This window comes from Lepidochelys olivacea, assembly GCF_965140295.1.
Source record: "Lepidochelys olivacea isolate rLepOli2 genome assembly, chromosome: 8".
Lineage (NCBI taxonomy): Eukaryota > Metazoa > Chordata > Testudines > Cheloniidae > Lepidochelys > Lepidochelys olivacea.
The window spans coordinates 85,032,883-85,054,201 of record NC_140418.1 but is presented as its reverse complement, the minus strand read 5'-3'; the positions used below and the strand labels follow the sequence as shown (position 1 = coordinate 85,054,201).

Genomic DNA, 21,319 nt, shown 5'->3' with positions numbered 1-21,319 from the left:
TCCCTGATATTTGGCGTCTTTGTTAATACAGAAAGAGGTGTAACCTGAATCTTTGTTTAGGGTTGGAGGAGAAGCTGTGGCAAACGATGAAGACGGAGCTTAAAAAAAAACACACACACACACACACACCGGTGCCTGGTTTTTTTTGTTTTTTTTTTGTTTTTTTTTAAGAGCAAAAATCTGGAGCAAGTTTGCTTGTAACGATAAAGATCTTAACATGTACAGAAGGCGGGTTTTACACGAGGAGGTGAGGCTAGAAAGCCAGCAAAAGGCTGCAAGGTTTTTTTTTTCTTTGTGAGGTTCCACCCACTTGAAAACAAAACTTTTTTTTCTGAAGGGCCTCACATCAGTGAAGTTGGGAACTGGATCCTAAGAACAGCCTTGCAAGTAGTAGCAACATACGGGCCTTGGAGTTGTTTTTTTTTTTTCCGCCCTTCAAAGGTGCTTTTGTGTTTTCTCTGTCGGTGGAAGCGCAGCCCTTTCTGGAGTTGGTATGTGATAAGAGGTCCTAGCAGTGCCATGTATTGGAAGAGCGATCCGATGTTTGTGTGTAAACTAGAAGACAAGGACATTCCTGCGCTTGGTATTTCCACTGAGAAGGTGAGCTGATCCTAGGCAAAACCCAGAAGCGCTGCCGGGAAGGCGAGTGGTCGGTTTCTCAGAGATGCAGGCTAACGTTACCAACCTTCGGGCTCCATAATTTTTCGAGTTTCTTTAGACGTGGCAGTGGATAATAATTTGCGAAGCACGTCTAGAGGAAGAGGCCGGGGGGGGGGCGAAATTGTTTAGCTTTTAGACCCATTAGGGCCTTTAAATTAGTCTGGATAAATGAACATTCAAATCAGCAAGATAGTTTGAACATTAAAGCTGTAAACCGATACTAGTACTCCACATTTAAGTCATCAACGCTGTAAAAGCTGGTGATCTTAAATAGACCGTAGTTTGGCAAATGTGTACGCACAAAACAGAGACCGAGCTTTAAATATGAGAGGGAGAAGTGGGCTCTGACTCTATTAACTTGCTTAGGAATATTTAAAGTATTCAGGAGCTCGCGGCTATTATGACCGGAGCGAAACTTCCATGTTTAGTTCAAAGTTTAAAAAAAAATCCGGAATGATACTGTGAAGATAATTTTCCAATCAGAACGACTATCTCGCGTAGTGAATGTTCAAGGCTTCGGGATTTTTAAGCTATATTAGATCCGTTGATCTGTAGATTTGTACTAAATGTATATAGGAAGATTTAACCTTTACATTTTTTCATTTTAAGGAACCAAAAAGTGGCTATCCTCCCCCCGTAGCTATAGGGTGATTTCAGTAAGCTTGGGAAACTAGGAAGTAGCTGTGGGGTGCGTGTATCAAAACAAACACACACGCACTTTCCGAAACGCAACGTGTCCGTAGAGCTGGGAGGATTTGTGTAACTGCGCTCCCGGCTGTATTGCTTTAAAAAACGTTGACCCTCGATTGAACAAAGGTGCGATTTTTTTAATGGCACCACATTAAATTCAGCTGGATATTTTCCATTATTCGATCGGCTTTCTGCGCCGGGTAAAAATAATCCTTTAGGAGCTCAACTGTTGTCTCTTATTGGGCTCTTAAGTGGCAATTTACACCTTAAAGAAGCGAGTGTCAGTCACTGGCGGCTCTAATTGCAGCAAGTTTACCGGAGAGCCGCTAGCTCCCTTGACGCCGAAGCCTTTTCATTCAAAGCGTCCCCGGAACAAACGCCAGGCTGCTGAAACCCCGCTGTAATTAGCTTTCGAGTGTCCCATTAACGCGCTCTCCCTTCGGGGTTCTCCAGCGCGGGGCCGCTCTGCACGGCCCAGCCTTGCCCTTTTAATTGCCGTTATTAAAGAAATAACCCCCCCCCCCCAGCCCGGCTGGAGGAGGGGGAAGGATTTTAACCTTCTGCCCCCACCACGGGGGTCAGGCGCGCTCCTGGGGCACCGCGGGCGCGCTCGCTGCCACCGCCCCCCCCCCAGGAGCCCGCGGGCGTCGCCTCCGGCTCCAGGTGGCCTCCTCCGCCCGGGGAGGAGCTGGGGGTGGGGGGGCTGCGGCGCGCTCAGCTCTCCCGTTTCCCCCTGCAGTTCCCGGGGCTCATGGCCGAGGAGTGCGGGAGAGCGGCGGCCCCGGCGGGGGGAAGGCGGCGGAAAGGCGCCGGGGAAGGGGAGCTGGTAAGTGCCCGCGCGGCGGGGGCGCAGAGGGCGGCGCGGGGCGGTCCGAGCGCGCTAACAGGCCCCCCCGCTCTCCCCCAGGTGAGCCCTGAGGCAGCAGGGGACGAGGACTCCTGCTCTTCCTCGGCCCCGCTGTCCCCCTCCTCCTCGCCCCGGTCCATGGCCTCGGCCTCCGGCTGCGCCCCCAGCAAGTGCCTGTGCAGCAGCTGCGGCCTGGAGATCGTGGACAAGTACCTGCTCAAGGTGAGTGCGCGCCGGGCCGGGCCGGGCCCCGGGGAGCTGGAGCTCCGCGGTTCCCAGTCAGCGCCGGCCCCCCGAGCTAGGCTGGAGTCCGAGGGCGCCCCTGGCTTCAGCGGAGAGCCCGCCCCTCTTGAACCCTGCCCGGCGCCAGCTCGTTAGCACCAGCTGCCTTGGCTGCAATGCCCCTCCGGGCAGGCATCGCCTCCCCAGCCGGGTTAAATGCGGGGTGACCGGCTGGCCGCCCGCGCGCCCGGTTCACCCCTTTCCTCTCCCAGGCTTGCGCTAGGCAGGAGGCGAATGTGGCCCCCCGCTACTCCCTGGCGTACACAGCGCTGGGGGGGGGACCAATGTGAGAGCAACACAGATCGTGGCCGAAACATCCTGATTAGTTTCATCGGAGTATCTGGCTCTTGGTGCAAACTGTTGTGTGGGGTCCCTCGTGAGCAACGGGCTACTCGCGCTTCAGGCTCGGCAGCTGGGCAGGGGAGGCTGGTAATGTGGCGAGCGCTCAGTGAATAATTTCGCTTCCTTTTTTTTTTTTTTTTTGAAACCGCTTCTTTCTTTTTCCAATGGTTCTTGGGGGTTTGCTGCTTTCCCTCCCTCCCTTGTCCCCGATCTATGATGCAAACCTTTACAGATCCGTAGCGGCAAGAATACAACGCCTTTTCCATTTGAAATCCTATCAGGAATTTGACTCGGGAGACTATCGACTTTTTTGCATTTAGTAAAATAACTTCAAACAATTCACCATTTGTGTCTTATGATCAGCAAAACCTAAAACGCCGAGTTTTTTGCCCTTCTATCTTCACCTTGAACTGTTCCATTCTGGAAAAGATAAGTTTTACTAGCGATCTGTTGGTAAAGTTGAAAACTGTAAAACAGTGTCCTCTCTTTGGTTTTGCTACCACCATGTTAAAACCCAGTATGTTCATTTTTCATGGTTTCATGTATTGGCCATTTCAAATTGCATCCCTCTAAAACTTTGCAAAATAATATCCAGGTCCCGTGAAATGCTGGCCCCACTGAAGTTAATGGCGCAACTCCCATTGATATCATTGAGTTACCCCTGATGTCTTACAAAAAATACATGTTAACGTTTTGTGATATGAAGTATTTTAAATAAGCATAATTAATTGAATGGGCAACTCCCATTGTTTCAGAACTAGTTCTGAAATTACATAAAAACAAATTACATCAAAAGCACATGGCTGCTAATATGGGAACCTCTGTGAGCAGTTTGGTTGGTTAATAACATCATCTTAATAAAATGATTACATATGTAACTACCTGTATTGTGAAAGTACCCGGAAAAATTCATCATACACTTTGATTTCAGTCTGACTAATCAGTAACTGTTAGAAAGGGAGTTGTTATATTTTGTATTTAAGGGTTGAGAATTTACAGTATCTAGTACAGAACAATCTCTCCATAAGCCACGCTATATATGAGTTTTACTGGTTTCACTTCAACCACAAATACCTGGGTGCTTAATTCACAGTCTTGTTCCTTGTTATTAGTGCCGCTGGGTTATGCAAAGTACAGTAATCCCTCATTTAGTATCTGTGGAGCTGCCCTACTAAGCGCACTTTGTAAGTGATGAATGACATGTGAATAATGTGGTACAAATCACCAACCACTAACCTGAGTTTAAATATGATTTGTTCAATAGAGAACCAATGGTCTGAACTCCATGGAGTTTAACATGCATATTCACAAAGTAAAATACCACACTACCCACAATTTAGGCCTTGTCTAGAACAGACAAAAGGCTGTTTAGCAAAAATATTTCACGTAATGATATAAATGTGGGAGCACTGGGTGTAAACAGAATTTAAAGTCTTAAAAATGTGTTCGCTGCTGACAGTTGGCCCTGGATTTGATCAGGGAGCTGCACAGATATGGAAGTTCTGTACAGTCTGTCTGCATTATGGATGACTTAATTCGGCCTAATGAAATTTGCCTCGTCCTTGACACACATTCTAGACAATTGTTCCTCGTCCATTCCCCCCAAAAAACTGGCAGCCTGGTGTTTTATTTTCTCATATTTGTCCCTGATCCTGCAGACATGTATGTTCTTAACATTACATGTGAGAGCAGTCTCATTGCGGCCAATGGGACTACTCCTATGTGTAAAATTAAGCACATGAGTAAGTGTTTACAGGAAGTGGGGGGGCTTTAGCTGAAAGGCAAATTGTTGATGCTACTTTGAGAGAATTCTAGCATTTTTGGAATTCCAGGAATATGTTGCCTCAGGAAACACTTTCTTTAAAAATAAGTTGGTAAGCTGCTCAGGCCATGGGCAGTTTCTTTTTCCTGTCCTCTATCATGCCAGTTACATTGTCAGCAGCTAATAATTAGCCATTTTGTGCACTTTGGCATTCTGAAGGTAAAGTTGCTCTTCAGAACTGTTCTTGAGCTATAGAAATAAGTTAAACCTCTTGGTATGGTTTAGTAGCTTCTGCAGTGGGAGAAGAAGCTACATTGCACTGGAGCAGTATTACCAGTCTCAAGTGTTCAAAAATCATGAGTCAGATCTTAAAAGATCAAGAGACTGGTTACAAAACCACAAGACTTTTAAAAATAAAACTTGTTAGAGCCTTTAGGATACACTTGGGTCTGGGTTAGAGGCTTTTGGGTGCACTCGGGTCAGGCTTTCCAGCTTTTTTCCACAACCACGAGGTTAGACAATTTACCTATCATTTTTTAAAAAAAGTCACTTAATCACTTGACTCCATAAGCTCCATAAATAAACAACCACTTACCCAACGCTCTCAAAACGTTGTCAGAACAGGTAGCACTGCTTGAGGCATTTTAAATTTCTTCTCTCTCTCTACGCTTTCTGTTCGCCCTTTCAATTCAAACGTTGTCTTGAGGGTTGGAGGGGTAAGGGTAGAGGATGTATATTATATATTTATGCTGCTTTATTATTCATTGATGGGTTTAGATAGAGGGGAAAGTACCTTGAAAAGAATGTCCCTTCATCTTTCCTTCTAGGAAATCCCCCTCTCCTTTTGTGCACCGTTTTTGGTAACAATGCTCTTAAGTGGCTAAAGTATGGTGGGATTGGGATTGGAACTCAGTTTTACCAACTCTGACTCCCAGTGGTGCTCTGCATAAGTCACTTAACCACTCTGAGCATCAGTTTTCCCCTGTCTAAAAACTGCAGAATTTGCAATTTAGATAGAAGCTGAATATAGGTGCAAGTATGAATAGTCTGTACCACTTACATGAGAGAGGGTTTAAAATAGATATAAATATCTAGTGTTCCATGCTACTCAGATGTCTGACTCTTTCTATTCCTATTTACACTAGGAAACTGACACATTGCTGACAGTGGTTGTTACCAATGGGTCTCCTAAATCAATGTTCAGTATATGGTTAAATAGGAATGTAGATGGGACAACACTATATTGAGGACAATTAAAGTGTGGTTTGTCCTTTCTACAGGATAGTGCTAGCAGCATTAGGAACCCTATGATAAATAGGCTCTGGGCTGTTGCCAGAATTTTAAGCATCATGTTGTTTAAATTTGTTCTGAGCAGTTTCATGTGACATGGGGCTTAACGCTAGCAGCTCATCTACACCAGGGTTTACTAACGCTAGTAAAGCCAAAACCATTGTTAGCAATAGTGGAAAATGGTCTGTACTAAGAAAATTTTCTGAGTATTTCCCTAGAGCCATTGAGACTTCGTTCAGCCCAGATGCTTTTGTTCCACCTCCAGCAGCAGTATAACCATTTTTGGCCTGGCTTGGGAGGGCCAATTGCTGACTGCCATTTTCAGCAGGGTAGTTTCTTACCATGGAAAAGGATATTGAGAGGTGTAGATCAGCATTGAATTGTGGTGTACTGATAAATCTGTCAATTTGTTTTGTCTGTGTTTCAATAAAGACTGCTGCCAATATGATTATATATTGAGAGAATATGCTGGACAATATGCAAACAACTTTATATTTTAGCATAACAGGCTGAAGTTTATTTCTCCTCAAAACATCCTTCATATGCACACATGTATTTTGTAGGTTACTGTAATAAGTCAACTACGACTCTTAGGGCAGCATTCTGATCTTTGACTAAAGACACAACGCTGCTTATATCAGATCTGCTACTCTGCTGCATGCAGCAAACAGATTTTGAAGATCTCATTGTTTGAGGTATCTGAGATTAGAATCTGGCTCTGAGAATGCACATTTCTGAACTAGTTTGTTGCTTGGTTGCCACTTTCATTAAAATGTTGTTGTATTATCCATAATGTTACTTACTTTTTATCATAACTGGGAGTCCTTAACATTTAATTTGGTCAGTAACCAACACTGATTTATTGTCTCTGCAAATATTAAATGAGACCAATGTAGAAAATCTGTTCTGCACTTGATCAAATGCACAATAAATACAAAATGCACAATACTAACATTATAGACAAACAGCTTATATTGCCAAAAGACTAAATAGACTATTGATAATAAAAATTTATAGAACTTTTCAGAATTGTTGACCACCTACTCTTCACTTTCTGTGATTAAGGGTATGTCTACACAACAAGTGCTGCAGCGGCAGTGTAGTGTACACACTTGCTACAGCGACAAAAGGGGTTATTCGATCACTGTAGAATTCCATCAACCCAGCTGCATCTGCGGGGCAGGGAGGAGTAAGATAAACTTAACCACATCACACAGCACATGAAATTTTTTACCTAAGGTAGACCTAAGTGTTAGGTGTCGACCAGACCTAAGTCAAACAGCATTATAGATTTTACATTTTAAACTATAGAAACAATGGTTGATATATCCCCTAGACCATTTGGAAATAAGTCCTAAACTGCTTTGAAAATCTTAGCCCATAAACTTAATTACAAGAATGCAGACTCAGTTGGTAAAACAAAGGGGTTGAGATGTAATTCGTGGCTTGTTCTATTTGACACATGTTCTCTGAACTTAAATCTCAAAGCACTTTATATATCAATTGAATTTAGCGCTTTCTGTTAGTCAGATCTTTTTGCAGATAGGGGAAAAGAAAGAGGCACAGAGGTTAGATAACTTTTCAAAGTCACTTGAGGCCAAATTCTATTTTATTACTCAGCTGATGTGAAAGCAGAACTAGGCATAAGAAGTCTGTGTTGGTGCCAGGAACAGAACCCAGATCCCCTACTTCCCATTATCATGCTTTAAACACAAAACCACAGAAGCTTGTACTGAGGATCTCTATTAACTTCAAGCATAGGTCTTAATTGACATAGATGAAATTTGGAACATTATTTTATAGAATCCTAATGTGTTGCTTTACATAATCAAAGGCTTTATTTATTTTTTATGGTGTATATACTGATAGTCTGTGGTACATATGGCAAAAGTATGGACTTTTGCCTCCCTATTTACATAAATCAAAAACACTCCTTCACAGTTGTGCTACCAGATTAGTATGTCGTCTTCTTTCTCCGTTTCATAGGTAAATGATCTCTGCTGGCACGTACGTTGTCTCTCATGCAGTGTTTGCAGAACCTCTCTAGGAAGGCATACCAGCTGCTACATCAAAGATAAAGATATTTTCTGCAAACTTGATTATTTCAGGTACATCATATGACTCTTAAAAATGGAGCTCATTTTTCTGAGGTAACAAGTGAATATGACACCCGGACGTTCACTTAGGCTGGTATTTAAGTTGTCTTTCACCTTCACTATTTTCAGCAGTCATTATGCTGTAGAGTCTCAATTGCCTTAAGAAGGGATTGGGGAAACCTTAAGCAGTTTGTGCCATGTTGTATATAATAACTACAGCATTTATGGAAAAGATCCCTCACTGTTGAGGCCCGTGAGGAAACTAAACCATCCACAATAGAAGTCAAGGCCCTTACAATAATACAGACCCTAAAGTCAACAGATTAATACTTTTTTTTAATAGTGCTGGTTCAAGACTACAAAGTAGAGCTGTGATGTTCTATTCCAAGAAAAAGTGGATATAATTCCTTGTAACATAAGCAAAGACCCTTAGGACACGATAGAAAAGTATTAATTTTTTTAAATAATATTTTACTGTTTTGTATTTCCATGCAACCTGTAAGCAGTATGTTCCCATAATTCTAATGTGTTGATTTATGAGCAGTTAGTTTCGGAGGTGTGTACACAGTGCAAGATTAGGGTATGATTCTGTGAGATGTGGGTTATGGTAACTTGTACTGGCTTCAAAGGGAATTGAGGGGAATTGCACTTGACAAAATCAGGAGTGAAGTCCTGGCATCTTTTCGAAGTCAACGGGAGCTTTGCCATTGACTTCAGTGGAGCTAAGATTTCACCCCAAATCCAAAGCAGGTAGGGAATATTCAACTGTGAAATAAACTGATCAGCTGATGACCACTCTAATACCAAAATAGTATTAACTAAACAGTAATTTAAAATATATTGATGGGTGCTCAGCCCTTTTGAAAAACTAGGCTAGTTGTTTAGGTTTCTTGTAGCCTAATTTTAAGTATCCATTTTTGAAGATATTGGTGTCACATGTATTCCTAAAGAATAAATATCCATGTTTATTATAGATATATTCTAGTCACTATTTTCCTCTTGAAAATAGTCAGATTCTGATGGGAAAATATTTATCTCCATATTCTAGATAAAGTTGGATATTTGAAGTTCTTCTAAAGATTATAGCAAAACTAGATGCTGTACCCCCCCCCCCCTTGTTACTCCCTGGAATCTAATCTCTTTCCCTCTAGAAGCTTTCTAGATATATTTTCTCTGTTTTAACTTTCAGTTAGCAGCTGAACTATGTAGTTACATATAATAGAATTAAGACCCAAATTATTTGGGCTATGGACTATGTTTGGATAACTATGTAGACTATGTTTGGATAACTGGGAGGTCATAGAACACGAGATAAATAGGATAGGGAGACAGTTGACAATGGATTAAAAGGGGTAGTTAGACAGCGGCAGATAAGTGAATATTTGATTCCACTTCAGTGATTAAATGAATATTTTGCCTTCTGACTTAAGGAAAGAATTAAACTTGTAATTGGGCTTTAGCCCTGTTTTTAAAACAACCAGATGCAAACTTTTAAAATTTTCCCCAGAAAAACAATGTAAATTCTACTGTCATCTAATCAATAAACAGAGTCAGTGCACTTATATGAATCCCATGGACTGTTTTCCCCATCAAATTGTCACTAATTTTCCTAGGGTGACGGTCATATTTTAGATGATTATTTCTGTGACTTAGCCTTTTGTTTTCCCTTCTTTGCTGTAGGCGGTATGGAACCCGTTGTTCTCGTTGTGGTAGGCACATCCATTCTACTGACTGGGTCCGAAGGGCTAAGGGAAATGTGTATCACCTAGCATGTTTTGCCTGCTTCTCCTGCAAAAGACAGCTTTCCACTGGAGAGGAGTTTGCTTTGGTTGAAGAGAAAGTCCTTTGCAGAGTACATTATGATTGTATGTTGGACAATCTAAAAAGAGAAGTTGAAAATGGTAATATGCTGCTTTTATTAAATTCCTAGTTTGACTGTCATTTAGCCTTAACTAAATTTGCTGCTATTTCACCTTCCTTTATAAGAAAAGCAGTTCTCTAGCTTTATTTTAGTTGAAATACATGCATCTTTATGCTTAATAATGTTCAAACTACCCAATATATTTAACTCTTTTATTCTAATATGTTCAACTCACTTTCTATGGTTCTAAAAAAAGTAAAGTAATATATGTCTAGCTTATCCACTTGGTCTGTGACATTGTAGATGTAATGCTGGACCAAATCCTGCTCTCTCTTATGTCCGTGAAATCTGGATGTCAATGGAACTACTCCAAATTAATACCAAAGTAACTTTGAACAAGACAGGGTCCATTGTACAATTCCATAATAATCAGCTAACAAACATTAGAAATCTTTTCCAGAGTAGTGTGACTTATGACTAATATCATTCTGAATCATCAATATACAGTTTTTTTTTTCCCCCCCCACATCAGGGAATGGGATTAGTGTGGAAGGAGCATTACTAACAGAACAAGATGTTAGTCATCCAAAACCAGCAAAAAGAGCTCGGACCAGCTTCACAGCGGATCAACTCCAGGTAGAGGCAGCATTGTGAGCACTGAAAACGGACACAGTTCAGAAATGCATAAAGATTTTATGCAATGAATGACTGACTGAAAATTAATATAAGTATAATTACATATGAGCAAACTATTCTCTCTGTTCTAAACTATTTAACAAATTATCAAGACATGGCATGTTTCTGGAATACTTTGTTCGCTTTAGCAGTTTAATATGAAATAGTTCCTCTTCTAGCTTTGTTTCCCTCAGGGCAGCTAGTAATTGTGCAAAGTGGAAACCAAAATGTTGATCTAGTATGACTGCTTGATGAAATCCATTTAATCAGACGCTTACATCACTATGCATAATTGCAATAAAGAAAAAATATCTTCAGAATTATGTATTATGAAAAATATACAAAGGAAATGTACTTCTCAGGACACTAGTGTGTTGGAGTTTTAGATTTCATTATACCACCACAATCTGCCTTTTAATGACCATCAAGATTGTGTCCTCCGAATTGGAAAGTATTATGTTCACATCAGCATAAACAGGAACTCTCAGGTTGGCTCCAATCAAATTAACCCTTCCTTATTTTATATGGTGAAGGGGGTGCAATAATTGAACTACTTTCTGCTGGTTTGTCCTTCGTGGAGGAAGGACCAATCTCTCTCTGGTATGTTTAAGTATACTGAAGATTATAAGTATATGTGACCTACAAAATGAGTATTAATGACTGTTGAATGAATATTCCTTGCTTTTTCTCCCCACCTCCTTAATAAGTGAATTTTCCAAAACGTTCAGATCTTGACTCTACCTATTAAAGCATATTCTCCTCTATATTTAAGAGTGGAATGTTGGCTTATTTTTCAGAATCTTCATTTCAGTACTCAGTGCTACCTATTTTAGATCAAAGAAATTTTTCATAGAGAGGGTGGGGTCAGGGCAAAGTTAAATACTGAAAGAGTGTATTTGAAACTTAAGCAGTGTGAGAATACCATGGTCATAATTTACTCTTTTGGTTTGGACATACTGTATAGTATGAAGCATTTTCCAACATCCCTCTATACCAGCTCAGTCAGTGGATATACTTCTTATGATGAACAGATGGGAGACTGTGCGTGTTGTGGGGGGTGATGAATCAAAACTCTTGTGTGGTCAAGTCTGCTCTAAAGTGGGCTGGCTGGCTGAATCTCCTCTGTCACTAGGGCTTCCTCCAGCATCGTGACTGCCTTGATTATGGCCCACTAAGATTTACAGCTTTGGACCAGGTCTCTGGTCACTATCCCCCATGAAAAGAAATAGCTTTTCAGTCATAGAATAGTTCAGATCATTTGATCTTTGAGGAAAAACCTGATTTAGCCTTCCCAAGATAAAATCTATGACCAGTGTCAACCCCATCATTACAGGGGTAACAGCAGGAATAGATTCCAGCTCCTACAGGCTACAATGGTGGCATCCCTTTGTGTCCCATTTCATACTTGTGCACATTCCCATTGGGCACATGGTGTAACACACTCTTTCTGTTTTTCATTCTGGGTCAGCACTGAACATTTAGGGCCTTGTCTTCTGTGGTGAATACCAGAATCACCAAGACAAAGTGGTATTCCTTACCGTGGCTCTCTGGAAGGAGAGACACTCTGTCATCCCTGACCTGAATGGTGGGTTGCTGCAGATAGAATCAGAAGCATATATGCGCCTGGTAGATAGTAGGATGCAGTCTTTTCTGGGAACTCTGGGTGACAAATTGAAGCAAATGATTGAGAATCTTTTTCAGCTCAGTAATTCGTGTCTATCTTAGGTCAGGCCTGATACTCAGGTCAGCAAGATGTTTCTTTTGCAGACTCAGTTTCTGAAACCGATGATACGATTCAGTTCCTTAACAGGTGCTTCACAGTTCTAGCCTAGTATGTTCTTATTGGTGGTTTGGACTCCTTAAAGAAGCAGCCTGATATAGCGTGCTTGGCAAGCTTTTTACAAGTAGCCACTCTTAAATTTGACTTCTCTGCTGCCTTGATCTGAGCTCTGTCTGGCCAGCCTATCCTCCTTCCCTGGCAGTTGTAAAAAAAGAGTATTCAGTAGGAATTGCCCCTAGAACAGCCCAATAGAGTGGTAGTAATGGACATGAAGCACTTAAGCCAAGGCGTAGTAATGTGGCTGTTGGCTCTTGGTGGAGACTGGTTTCTCAGTCCACTGTCAAAAACCCACTTTGCCATTTCTCCACAAGTTGAAGGAGTAGGGAGTGATAATCCAAACAGAAGTGCAATATGTAGATTGTATATATCAGCAATGTTAGGGAGGAGGACACAAAGAGAAGTATCTTGTACTCTTGTTCTAGGCAAGAAGAAATTTCCCTTCTCTTGCTGCTATTCACATTGCTGAGATTCTGAAATCCAAAGCAACTGGCTGAGCTGGAGCCAAAGCCCACCAAGAGAATAGGAATTGCGCTAATCAGCACACCTTCTGAATTGCTGCAAATGAAACCTTTAAGCCCCTTTTCAGGTTAAATGATTGGTATCCTAGTTCCTCAGGATGATTGAGAGGAATATTCTTCAGGTCTCAGGGTCCATTAGATTTAGGATTGAATGACTTTTGCTATCTAAGGCAACCTTAGCTTACTTTTGCCCTTAACCTTGATAGGCAGAGCCTTTTCGAAGATTGCATTTTCTAAATTGAGCATTGTCCTTGGCTTCTGGAGTTAATGCTTCTTTCTAAATCGCCATGTCTTCCTTAGGTATGATCTTTTGATCTGGGCTCAGATTGTTCTATCCCACCAGGCATGTAGCCCTGCTTGGTCTTCCCTCTTGGGTCAGAAAGTTTCTCTCTGGAGCCATGAAAGAACACATGCAGTATTATCTTTATGTCAAGCATATGAAGGCTTCCTTCTATCTAAATCTAAAGAAAACTCTAAGTTAGAAAATCAGATCCTTTGTGAATGCCCCAAGAACAGCTTCACTGTCATCTCTGGTTTTAAAACAACATTGAAGCAGCATATGGTGGCAGGTATAGATAGCTTTGTCTCCTATTCAGAATAATTTGACAGGCGCTTCTATGGAGACTGGGGGTGTGGGGAATGTTTCTCTTCCAGAAATATGTAAAGCAACTACATGGGTGTGTGTTGCATACCTTTTTATATCACTAGAGAGACCTGATGTGGGAAGCCTCTAGAAACGCATTTTTGGAAGTCTAGGCTTATAGATGTTGTAATCCATCCATCTGTTCTTCTTTGGTACCCACCACATGTCTGTTTTGGAATTGGAAGGTGCTGTTCAAGTTCACGCTCAATAGGTGGAAAATTGAGAGGTAGTATTCTCGATCAGCCTAGGTATCCCACCCTGCCATCTCTCGTGTTGGTGAAGATGGGACTAATTTCTCCCTTAAACTTTTTATGGAATTTTAATATGAACAGAATGGAATTTTTAATGCTCAGGAAGTCTGAAGAGGTTCATCCAGCTAACTGCCTTCATAGGAGGAATAATTTAGTAATTGACTCTTACGTAGTGCTCTGTATTCAAAGCACTTTACAAACTTTGACTTCACAAGAGCTTTACTTTTTTCCTGTTTCCATCTGCTGGTAGGAGGACTTATACCCACAATATGGGCTGGCATATTGGGACATGGAGAACCCAATTAACAAGTAAGAAACTATCTCTTTTTTCATATAAAACTCTGAGTGACAGAATGGGTTTCTATTTAAGACAAACTAGAAAATAGCTGCTGATGTAAAATATTAGCTCTGTAAATGAGCTAAGTCAAATTATGGAATAGATTCAGGTTTATAGCTTCAGTTTATGAAATCTTAGAGGGATGGGTAAATTGACTAATATGTGGTAATATCCAATGGGCAAAATCAATCTATCTCCACAACCAATTTAAAAGATAATATGTATAAATCAAAGTACTTTATCGATAAAGTCTCTTAGGCTCTTATTCTCTGGATTCTATTGTTCATACTCAAAGCAAACTCACTGGCAAATCTAAATGCTGGTGTGTGGGTCAAATGGAGTGGATAATTATCTGTACTTAAAGTGTTGGACTGGAGACTATAGTCAAGGTGGCATTCATGAGGGCTATATGATGTAGTAAAGAGGTGATTCTGTTTCTAAGGCTGTCCTAAATCTTGATAAACCATGTCTGCTTTGGATTCACCTTTACAAGATGTCAACGAGCTTCTTACGTGAACTGGAGAGCTAAGAAGAGAACCCTCTAGTTTAGACTGCATCTAACCTACAAATGTTCCCTTACACATATGAAACAAAAGTGCCATCTAGCAGTACCACACCGATTTACAAACTGTCGTCCATGGAGAGCTAGATGGTAACAGGCTGACTCTTATTGTTTCCAACTAAGAGAAACAGAACACCTGGAAAGGGGATGTTAAATTAATATCCAAATGGGGGAGTGTGATTAACTTGCCTCAAAAAAGACAAAACACTTGTGGGCCTCTTTTGTTCCATGCTTCTCAATGGAAGCAACTGCTGCAGTTGCCACTGGAATTTTATGGTACTATTGATAGGGAGGAGTTGGTCCATGAAATTGGAAACGAGAGAGGAAGTGGTCCATGAAACGGTTTGGTCCCAGCTATGAAAAAGTTTGCAAATACATACATGGCAAACGCATCATTGGTCCCCACAGTCCAAAAATGAGCAAATTTAAATTTTCCTTTATGACGCTACAGAATCACCAGCAAAGGGCCACGCAGTTTCACTTTGTGAGAATTTTCCTAATCTAACACCTTTATAATTGGAGTCCTTTCATATGAAAGGACTCCAATTAAAGTGCTTTATAAACTATATAGTTTGTCTCTGAGCACATGAATTATTTGCCAGCTACCAAAATGCAGTCATTCTCTAAGGGTAAAACACAGAAACTGCTCAATGATGCACAGTTTAGGACAGGAAGTGAAAATTTCTTTTCCAGTTGAAGCTACAGGAGGAATTTAGGCAAAATTAGAATTTAGTCAAGACACAAGTTAAACAGATATCTGTTTTTTCAAAAGATGCCATGCATTTTTAATGACAAATGATCAGGTTCAAAACATTGCACCATACCACCCTAATCCTATGCTGAGCTATGTCTGGCATTGCTTAGTGAGATTAGCCAGTAGTAGGTCTGTTATATGCAGCCTGTGTGTCATTCAGAGATGAATTAAAGGTAAATGTGGCATGAACTCAGGACTTCAAAATTACATACATATTTCAGGGCAGCTGCAAAAGGATTAAGTGGGGAATCCTCTTTAGAACACAAGACCTAGATTGATTGATTGATCTTTTTGAACCTGTCAACCACGGAAAGTTCATTCTGTGCCCCTATTATGTATTCAATGGTCTGCAGTTTATACGCTTTATCTACCAACAACATTTAAGTTAGTCTGCAGTGAATTTTCTGCCATAATCCCCCTCTAGTGCAGTTGTTCTTCCTGCATTTCTTTTTCTCCCCCCCCCCCCCCCCGGACAAGTGCAAACCAGAACAAAGAAAAATGCCTCTTCCAATTCTAAGTGTCTGTGGCCATTTTATTACTCAGAGTAAGGGATTATCTCTGAAGATAGTGATTTTAAAAAGATAAACTGGGACAACGTGCTTGGGGGTTAAAGAGTATCATTCCCTTAAATTAATGAAGGGATATGACCACAAATTTGAGAGAAGTCTGTAATAATATCTGATTTGCTAGAGTACTTACAATACTTAATTTTTAAAAAACCAACCTCTTACCTTTTCAGGTTATGCAAGCACAGTTTGCTCAAGACAACAATCCAGATGCACAAACACTCCAAAAACTGGCAGAAAGAACAGGCTTGAGCAGGCGTGTGATACAGGTGACTACTAAAGTTATTTCACTAACACAAAATCCAAGTTATACAAAATCTGAGTTATTCAAAGTGCAAGTACGAAAATTGCTAATTCCTTAGTTGGAAAGAGATCTAATCTGCTCGTTCAAACATAACTGCAGATCAAATCTTTTGACCAAAGATTGTTTAGGACACCCATATCTGTTAGATGCATACAGTACATTTTTCATCACATACTTTAGGTGGGAGATACAATACACCTAAATGAGTTTTATGTTAAAAAAAAAAGTATCTCTTCATTGAATACGTTATGTTGATACAAAATTTGCTAGAGACAAAAATGAAATTTACTGATTTCATTTTTGAGCAAGATTTCATTGCATTTACTCACTGTCCCTCAAAGCTGCTGCAATACATTGCACAAACACTAACTAAGATTTAGAGGTCATTTACTGATCAGCCTAGATATGGGTCCTGAGACAAAACCTATCCTCATGCTATCTAAAATGTAAAGGAAGTTCAAATCCAGAATCAAACTTTGTGTCTGGGGGACCCCCTTTATTAAACAATACCACTATGATCCAACCATAGTGTAAGGGCTTTCCTTTCCCTTTTTACTCATTCCTGGCTTAAAAACTTCACAGAATATTTCTATAAGAATGGCTGACTTCTATAATCCCTGGCTAAAGGGTTCAAACTTTTAAAAAATGGAGGCTAGATTACTTTTAAAAAAAAAAATCCAACCTGGCATACCAAGGATATTTCAACATTCTTGTCAGCAATATAATGGTGATCTAGTCCTAGTTCCATGTGCTCTGTGACACTGAATTTAGCTTCAGCTGAACTATAAACTTGAGGATTTTATTAAATTAAATGTCAAAACTCAATACAATCAAACATGATTTACATTTTCCTCCTTTTCAGGTATGGTTTCAAAACTGTAGAGCACGCCATAAGAAACATGTTAGTCCTAATCATTCATCCACTGCTCCTGTCACAGCAGTTCAGCCCTCTAGGCTGTCTCCACCAATGTTAGAAGAAATGGCATACTCAGCATATGTACCCCAAGATGGGACAATGTTAACTGCTCTACATAGTTACATGGACGGTAGGTACAGTAACTTACTGTAATTCTCTTCAGATCTAAGTACAAAATACCAATACTTTTCTTTAGCTGAAGCAAGAGAATTTATTAGGTAATGTAAATAATAGTATAGTAAAGAGATCTGACTATCACTTTTCATTTCCAGTATTCTCCTCTAACATCTCTTAACACCTATTACTAGGGCCCTACCAAATTCACAGTCCATTTTGGTCAATTTCACGGTCGGAGGATTTTAAAAATTGTAAATTTAATTATTTTGGATATTTAAATCTAAAATTTCACGGTGTTGTAACTGTAAGGGTCCTGACCCAAAAAGGAGTTGGGGGGATGGGTCACAAGGTTATGCAGGGTGGGGTTTGCGGTACTGCTGGCCGGGAGCCCCGCTCTGAAGGCAGTGCTGTCACCAGCAGCAGCGCAGAGGTAAGAATGGCCTGGTATGGTACGGCCGCCCTTCTGCACTGCTACCACACAGCTGAGCCCTGAGCCGCCGCTACTCCCTGGCCACACAGCGCTGAAAGGAGCAGCGCAGAAGTAAGGGTATCCTCTTGCCACCCCAACTTCTGTGCGGCTGCTGGCGGGGCGCTGCCTTCGGAGCTGGGCACCCAGTAAACAGCCGCCGCTTTCCAGCTGCCCCGCTCTGAAGACAGTGAAGAAATAAGGGTATACAACACCCCTAAAATAACCCTATGACCCCTCTGCAACTCTTTTTGGGTCCAGAGCCCCAATTTGAGAAACTCTGGTCTCCCCTGTGAAATCCGTATAGTATAGGGTAAAAGCACACAAAAGACCAGATTTCACAGAGGGAGACCAGATTTCACAGTTTATGATGCGTTTTTCATGGTGGTGAATTTGGTAGGGCCCTATCTATCACCTACTGCTGTGGCTGCTCCCTTTGTAGCTGAGGATTTGGATATGAAGATCACTGTGTACTTTCCACATAATAATAGTGCTGGTGATGAGAAATTATATTAAACAAACTTGATTTGTTGCTGTTCATTCTAAAATGTAATTATTGCTCATTTTTAGTTAATCTTAAATGAAAAAGTGTTTACTCTAAATACTTTATTTTCCAATTCAGGATTTGTAGACATTTTTAGTTTGGGATTTGTATTTGAAGACTTGAGAGGAGTACTAGAGATTAGTGGAACATTTAGCAACTTCATTGCAGACTAAGGCTCTCGCCACATTGGCATACAGAGAAACCTGGCTACTACAGTAATCTCCAAACCAGGTTACCAAAATCTAGTTCCAATTTGTAATGTAGGCTGGACTTCAGTTGCCACACAAAAGTCTACAACACATATATGAACCATATTTGTAATTGGGTTAGGGAACAATTGTATTGCAACCATCTCAGGAAACATGGTTACATCTGCCATGTAGACAGCATCAGTCTGCTTTATTCCCAAGCTGCAGGATAATATGCATGAATGGAAATGGCACAAATAGCTTGTGACCCAGAATTAAGAAGTTGGAAACAATTGTAATGCCATTAAAATTGGCTAGATCCTATAACTGTGCTAAAGCAGTGGTTCTCAACCAGAGATATGTGTACCCCTGGGGGTACTCAAGTCTTCCAGGGGGTACTCAACTCATCTAGATGAGTGGGGGGTTTTTTTCAACCTGGGGGTTGCAGCCCACAGGAGGTCATGGGATGGGTTTAGGGGGGTTGCAAGTGCAGGGTCTGCATTAAGGGATGACAAGCAGGGCCCCGCGTAGCTAAGTTACATGCTTCAGCCCCGGGCAGCGGACCTTTGGCTTCAGACAAGGCTCATAAGTGAAAAACAGGTTCAAGTATCACCCAGACTGGAATATAAATATTACATTTCAATTTATGATTTTATGGTAAAAATGAAAGTAAGCAATGTTTCAGCAATAGTGTGCTGTGACACTTCTGTATTTTTATGTCTGATTTTTGTGAGCAAGTAGTTTTTAAGGAAGGTGAAACTTGGGGCATGCAAGACAAATTAGACTCTTGAAAGGGGTACAGTAGTCTGGAAAGGTTGAGAACCATTGTGCTAGAGAAGAGCTCTTGCTGAGGTTAGTGAAATTAGTGCAGCTCACTTGTGGCCCAGTCATCATAGTACAGTGAGGTTTTTTACTAGCTTACAATGTTTTCTACTTTCAATGCAGTTGACCAATAAATCTTTCTATTTTTGTAGCTCATTCACCTACAGCACTTGGACTCCAGCCCTTGCTACCCCATTCAATGACACAACTGCCAATAAGTCACACCTAATTCCTTTCTTTCAGGGATAAAAGCTAGTAAGGATGTACTCTTAAGAGTCATTTATTGTGTATTAAAATATCGTTGAAAAGATATTAATGTTAATTTTTTATTTAACATCCAAAGCATTTTCAAGACCATTTTGCTGCCCAAGTACGGAAGTATAGTTGGCCTGCAAGACACTTTTATGGATTCTGCATAAATAACTATATGTTGTTTACAAGGCTTATTAAACACCTTTTTTGTATTGTCTGGAAGTAGTCCACTCTAGTTATGTATTTGTTAATTTATTCTTCATCAAGAGCACTTTGCCTAAAAGAAAGGACTGATAATTGTGCAAAATGTTTACAATTCTTTGTGAAATTGTAGTTTATCATTAGTTTGTATCTGTAAGTTATTGTTATAAAAAGTATTACCTGTATTTGAGTTATATACAGCCTATACTTTAAAGCTTATGTCTGTGAGTTGGCAAAATAAATTTCATTTGCAAATATTTTCAAAATGAGCTGAATAAACCCTCTGTTGCAGCATGCTAAACAAACACGTTATTGTGTTTATGGTTGAACGATGAGTAATTATAAAGGGAAGCACAGTTTTAATCTTCAATTTTCAGACCATGTCCCTTGTACACGTAGGCACATTAGACCTAAATGATGCAGTTAACTTTGGCCTTCCCCCAGGATTAGGCAGCAATGTCAATTAACTTAAAAATTTTTTATAAGCTTACATTGTTTGAAATATTTCAAACATATTCCACAAAATGAAATTATGACTAACACATATTTGCACTGTAGAGCACAATACTGCCCAGTATCTTCTGTGGAGAGGGGGAAAAATACTAGGTAACCCTTTTTGGGTGGGGGATGAAGACCAGTTCAAAACAAACTTCATACCCTGGATGTGAAGTAAATGAGAAACAGCACAGACGCTATAATCTGGTTTAGCAGGAGGATATTGCTGAAGCAGCTTCTAGCGTTGACTTCAGTGGTCACCATCTCATTGAAGTGAAATGGGGTTAGCTTCAGAAGCTCACACCCAAGTCAAAAGGCTATGCAGAGGGGGAATTCACATTTGCTGCTGCTATTGTTTGGGCAATTGTCTATATGCAAGGCTAGAAAAATGATGGAGTGGATGCTGGCAGTTCCAGCAAGACTTCAAGCTTTGCAGGGCAGCCACTGCCTCCTGCAGGCCTCCCCTTGAACATGCAAATTCTGCGCCCTGTTCTGCCACTAGTTTCGGTATTTCTCCAGCAGCCTACCATCTTTTTGTCTGGTAGGATTGCTGAGGAGAACTCTCCTCACAATTCAAGCCCTCACTATGGCCTGGACTGTGAAGTGCTTGCCTCCCTGAGAAGGAGGTCTGGCCTTTGCGGTCACTGGTGTTCAGTCGCCCTTACTGCTGTATTCTCCTCATTCTGGAAAGATCTCCCCCTTGCTGCTTCCTGCTATTGGAAGGGCAGTCATGTGAGAGCTGTGGGCAGAGAAAATTCATGAAACTTCTCTGTGGGAAGAAACAGAAAAACTGAAAAACTCTTCTTAGAGACACTTGTCCGTCCTTCTTTGCCTAGTTTCTCCCTATCCTCCTCTTTCCTGCACCCACCTTAAACCACGACTCACCTACCTTTAAGCCAGTCAAAACAGTGCATTATAGAAAATGTCATGAAGTTGATGCTGTGTAATACAGACGAATCATGACCCATACGTTTATAGTATTCAACATACCAGTTTTTAATGTTAAAAAAGCAATTATGCTTTTTTAAGGTGCAGACT

At 40.8% G+C, this 21,319-nt stretch overlaps 1 protein-coding gene across 2 annotated transcripts; it reads left to right on the top strand.

Moving 5' to 3' along the window:
• The first annotated feature begins 208 nt into the window (after positions 1–208).
• LHX8 (LIM homeobox 8) lies at positions 209–19,879 on the top strand. 2 transcript variants are annotated; one of them, XM_084637355.1, is made up of 9 exons: positions 209–600; positions 2,090–2,176; positions 2,258–2,419; positions 7,860–7,981; positions 9,650–9,870; positions 10,363–10,466; positions 16,150–16,245; positions 17,143–17,326; positions 19,486–19,879. In XM_084637355.1, the coding sequence occupies exons 1-9, from the start codon at positions 520–522 to the stop codon at positions 19,560–19,562; spliced, it is 1,134 nt and encodes a 377-aa protein (XP_084493481.1). In that variant the 5' UTR covers positions 209–519; the 3' UTR covers positions 19,563–19,879. The 2 variants fall into 2 exon arrangements, with proteins under 2 accessions (XP_084493481.1, XP_084493482.1); XM_084637356.1 differs by lacking the exon at positions 2,090–2,176 and having other exon boundaries at positions 210–600.
• The last annotated feature ends 1,440 nt before the right edge of the window (positions 19,880–21,319 follow it).